The sequence below is a fragment of the Rosa rugosa genome, chromosome 3 (genome assembly GCF_958449725.1).
Source record: "Rosa rugosa chromosome 3, drRosRugo1.1, whole genome shotgun sequence".
In the NCBI taxonomy this organism is placed as follows: Eukaryota; Viridiplantae; Streptophyta; class Magnoliopsida; order Rosales; family Rosaceae; genus Rosa; species Rosa rugosa.
Genome location: NC_084822.1, coordinates 19,503,853 through 19,508,732, shown reverse-complemented (window position 1 = coordinate 19,508,732; position 4,880 = coordinate 19,503,853). Strand labels below are relative to the sequence as shown.

At 35.6% G+C, this 4,880-nt stretch overlaps 1 protein-coding gene across 1 annotated transcript; it reads right to left on the bottom strand.

Annotated features, from left to right (window-relative positions):
- Positions 1 to 2,078: 2,078 nt before the first annotated feature.
- On the bottom strand, positions 2,079 to 3,401 carry LOC133735558 (uncharacterized). The gene is made up of 2 exons (XM_062162961.1): positions 3,056 to 3,401; positions 2,079 to 2,385 (listed from the first exon to the last, which is right to left on the bottom strand). The coding sequence occupies exons 1-2, from the start codon at positions 3,366 to 3,368 to the stop codon at positions 2,081 to 2,083; spliced, it is 618 nt and encodes a 205-aa protein (XP_062018945.1). The 5' UTR covers positions 3,369 to 3,401; the 3' UTR covers positions 2,079 to 2,080.
- Between the last annotated feature and the right edge of the window lie 1,479 nt (positions 3,402 to 4,880).

The window sequence follows — 4,880 nt, the reverse complement described above, 5'->3', positions numbered from 1 at the left end:
TTGTTATAGTCTCTTAATAGCATGAACTCTCTGATATTACCAGAGGATGATGTTCATCTTATGTTGGCAGACTTCTGTTGATCATCTCTGTCTTGGCGAGTCTCCAATGTTTTTTGGGCATCTCATCTTTTTATTCCCAAACAGGGCTTACTAGATGTTGACTAAAGTTTGGGAACCTTCTCTGGTCTGTTAATTTTTCATGTGCTTATATAGCATTATTCATAATGCTAAGGTGGCTTCGAGTAATATCTGCTTGCTGAAGGATGAAAGAGTTCTTGGTATCAAAGCTTTGCATTAATGTTTGACAAGGAAATGTCTGTGGCTAATGTTTTCACACGGATTTTCATATGTAATACAGTATTACTCACATGGATTATAGTCCGTATGAAGTTAACTGTAAACCTCATCTGTGTGTGATGAACGCATTAATTTCTTGGAATATTTCTTGAACATGGCTCTCATGGTAATGCATATTTGGAACCTTGTGACGGACTGACGGATGCAGATTAGTGCTGCTAACACTTCTTGCTGTTGTTAACCATTATTTTCTCATACTTGGCCTTTGAATTGGATAAAGATTCTTAAACTTCGTTATTCCTTGAGGCTATGCTTTCTTCACATACTTGGAAATGGGGGAAAGCATTTGTGTGGCATGAGTAAATCAGGCAGAAACAATCAGTAAGTCAGGTTTTAAGGAAAAATTATTCCTTGCTTTCCCTTGTCTTTGAGTTGCAGTGCAGAAACAGTCAGTCAGTCAGGTTTTAAGGAAAGATCCTTTGGTGTTCTTCATTGTGATTGATCCGAATGGATGTTGGCCTCAGTAAAATTCTGATGAGTTGTTTGAGATGTCTACTGCACTTATCAACCAAAAGTTCTTGGAGTTCTCTACGTTGGTTTAGCCAAAACATCAACGGCATGATCTTCATATTGGGGATGATAATCAAAGGGAAGCTGTCGCTTTAGACAAAGTATCTGTTTATTTCCCTCATACTATTAATTCTTGTCCCTCTAAGCTCTATTGGTTTTAAAGTCTCTGCTGCAAATTTCTTTCTTGTGACTAATTGGAATCGTCTCTCTTGGCTAATATTTCTGTTTGGAGTGTGTCCTTGGTTGGTCTGATGACCATTGTGTACATTGTACATATAGGGCTTTGCTCTTCTTTTGTTAATATATTCATTTATAGTTGGTAAAGGGTATCTGAAATCAAAAACTTTGACTTTGTACTTGGAAGTGTTGAAGCATATATAGTAGTCTTTCTGCTACTAATCTAGTGTTTAAACTCGATGAATAACTCTTTCAGTTTGTGTTTACGGTCATTTGATTAATAACTTGATGGGAAATTTTTGACAATTACCTTGCTGCCCCAACTTGGGTTATAAGCTTGCTTTGCCAATCTCAGCAACTTGATGAATTCCTAATTAACTACTGGAGCAGTGATTGCTGCTGTACATAGGTGCTTCAGTTCGATAGGGAAAAAAAGTTTGAGTAATTCCTACTCAGAAACACATAGAATTGAATGATTTACAAAACAGTCTCAAGATGTTGGGGTTGGAACTGAAATATTGTCATTTTTAAGATCAACTATGGTGAAATACATAGGTGACAGAAAAGCGCTTATACGTCTTCCAGAAATTTAGTAAAGCATGGGTGATGGGAGCATAAGATCATTGGAGAATGATGAGTGAATGGTATGGGAAAATATTGAACTAGAAATACAGTTGAGACTGATTGGTGGAAAGGAAGTGTGGCATACTAGCATGACTTGTTTATGATATGTTGGACATCAAATTCTACATTCATTGTTCTTTATGGTCTGGGATATGCCTTGGATATGTTTTCCAGTTGTGAACCAGGTCAAAACACTATACTTCCTCATGTGGCACTAGCTGCTAGGTTATGGTATGATAAACATCACATGATTACTTAATGCCGACTGCTGCTACTCGTAGAGGGAAAACCTAATAGCAGTTTTGACCAAGATTGCTAAAGGAACTGAAGTGGTATCCAAGTATGAATATGATATTCCCCATACCCAATAAATTAAACAAAAGTCAATGGTAATGATGTATTACTGAAAATATCAAACAAAACAATTGATATCTATATTGTGAACTTGATGAATAACTATTTCGTTCTTCACTTTCCCTTGCAATCGCTTCGTCAATTCTACTGCTAGCTCTACAATTGTGCAGAGTCCAATGATAAAGTAAATGACACCAAACATAATACTAACAACGCCAACTGGGGATGCTAGAGGATAATATGTGCCTTTTATTGGTTCAGTTACAAGCCTAAACCCAGTGTAAATTGCCCATACTAGCATCAACATTGCAATCAAACTCACAATTATGCGGCTGACGATACATATCGTCTTCATCTTCCCTCCTGCATCAATATGAATCAAGTAAATAGTAAATGTCAATAGGTTTATGATTGTTCACAAGCAGATTCACATCATAGATGAAAATTTATAAGGTGATATGCCAACTATTCATTGCATCTAAAGCAAGGAATAGTCATTGATTGGATAGTAAATTGCTTCAAGTTTTTAGGAATTCGACCAACAATGTAGATAAGTGGTTGCTGTATCAGACTCATTATAGACGACGTTGCATCTTGCAAATAAAAGGTAAGTGGGAAATGAGGGTTTGAAGGTTTGAATTCAACACCCTTGCGAATGATCAGAAGTCATTGTTGGGACATCAACTGAGGCAAACCAATTACTAATAGCCATGACCTCGAGAATATGAGTTTCTAATACTGTTTTCAATCAGCAGACTATAGTAAGTTCGAGAAGGATGCCACCATAAACTATGAAATATTTGGTTGACACTCCAAATGGTAGCCGTTTGTATTTTTCCAAATTGAGCACTAGGTGGAAAGCTTCAGAAACTATTCTTATAAACCGAGTTCTAACGCCAATACTATGTTAATCAATCACTAAACTTAGAGAACGAAGCAACAAACGTCTATCGAGCTAAAAATGTAAAAATGGCTCAAGTGAGATAATCATATGACAGAATGAAATGATGTAAGTTTTGGTACGTAGTACTACCTTGATGTATGCCACTCTCCTCCGGGTTTCGAAGTTGTTCAGAAAACGTCACAAACAAGTCTGCTAGTATAGGAAACCCAATAGCCAAGAAAAAGAAACCAAGAACTATGGTAAGCACTCCACCAAAGACTGCCCAACTATTGTTGTAGTACTCATGGTTCATTCTTGGTTCCTCTGCAACTTCAAATCCAGACCAAATGGTCCACATAAACAGTATTACAATGATGACAGATGCAAATACACCAAAGGGGGTTGCATATATGCTTTTGGCATCTCTTCTAATCTTCCATCTTATGACTACACACTCCTCCATCTATGATGTTTTGGCCAAACAAGAAATGCTTTAGGGCTGAGAGAGAGAGAGAGAAATAAGGGAGGAGGACAAATCATCTGATTTTATAGTTAGTTGGGTCATCCCTGATTCAAAGTTAATGTGGTAGTAACCGTTCACTTTTACCGAATGTAATTAGTAAAAGTCTATCCAAATTCAAAGTTGGTACAGCCATATATATATATCATTTCAGCATCTGTAACGATTAAGGAAGTGGACTTGGATTAGGAGACTAAGACCCAAGCGTAATGTTTAATGGGAGAATTGAGAATTGAAAGCCACTTTGAAATGGTTACATCTCAGCGCACAAAATGAATCCCTCATTTCTAATTGGTATACCTTTCAATTTACATCGGTCCTCAACCACCTCATTCCATATGGTTTTCATGCTTATAAATATAATTGAGACTCATAATGTTCTGCTTGAATCTTAATGTACGTGTCTTTGCTTCTGTGGTGAATGAATATTTGATGTAATTCCTAGTGGGAAATGGGATTTACTAGTCTTAACAGTTCAGTCATATTATGGAGCACTCAACCAAGTCCTACCCCCACCCTCTAGAGTGCAAGTGACTTGATTGTTCTTGGATAAAATGATGATCCAACTAACCAATATCACAGTATTTGTGCCTTTGCCCCATTTTAGGCAACATTTACTTCATTCGTATATGGTCTGGGATACTTTTGTGTTGATTTTAGACTTATATAATATAAGTTATATTGTGTGGACCTCCATCTTTTTTTTTTTTTTTAATACCATTATTTTCCAATTGTTATTAGATTTTGTCAACTCATATGAGAAGAAAAATAATGATAGAGAAAGAGAGAAAAAAAAATGTAAGAAGATTTTGTCAACTCATTCTTATAATAGTTGGCAAATTCTCTGCCAGTGAGTTGTGACCTGTTAGTAAGTTATAAATCCAACATTGAAAATGTCATGAGTTCGATTCTCAATAGCATATGTAAGGGTGGGCGACCGGGCTAAGGGTTTATTTAAAAAAAAAATGGAAATTTCCCTAAATCAATTATACAAAATCATTACTTTCTTATAATGGTTCCCCAGTCTAACATAAAATCAAATTTGGGAATGAGACTGGGTTCATCCCAACAATCAATTGTCATTTAGAATTTTGTATGGTGATTAAGAGCAAAATCCGCCGGCTTCCTTCAATTTTTGAATTGGTTTCCTTTATTTTATTCTATAAATTAGGTATGTTTCCTCTTATTGAGTCCCTTCCTTTATGATCTTACCAAATTGTACACAAACAGAATACATTACCCATATTCTCTTAACTATGGTACTACCTTTGCAATTGACAAAGAAGTTATTCAACGCTATCAGAATTCTTCATGGTCGAAGAAAATACTTTTTTTAAAAAAAAAAAGGAAAGAAAGAAGAGAAAAAAAAAGAACAAATTTATGAAGAAACAAATTTTAATTGTTCAAGGATGTTTTGGTAAAATTAAGAACGGAGCTCTTTAAGTATTAAAAAAA

Bases quoted from the DNA above. Each gene is read 5' to 3' on its own strand.
- LOC133735558 (XM_062162961.1), bottom strand. From the start codon at position 3,368: ATGGAGGAGTGTGTAGTCATAAGATGGAAGATTAGAAGAGATGCCAAA. The intron at 2,386-3,055 runs GTAGTACTACGT...ATATTGATGCAG, and splicing joins GGAGAGTGGCATACATCAAG to GAGGGAAGATGAAGACGATA.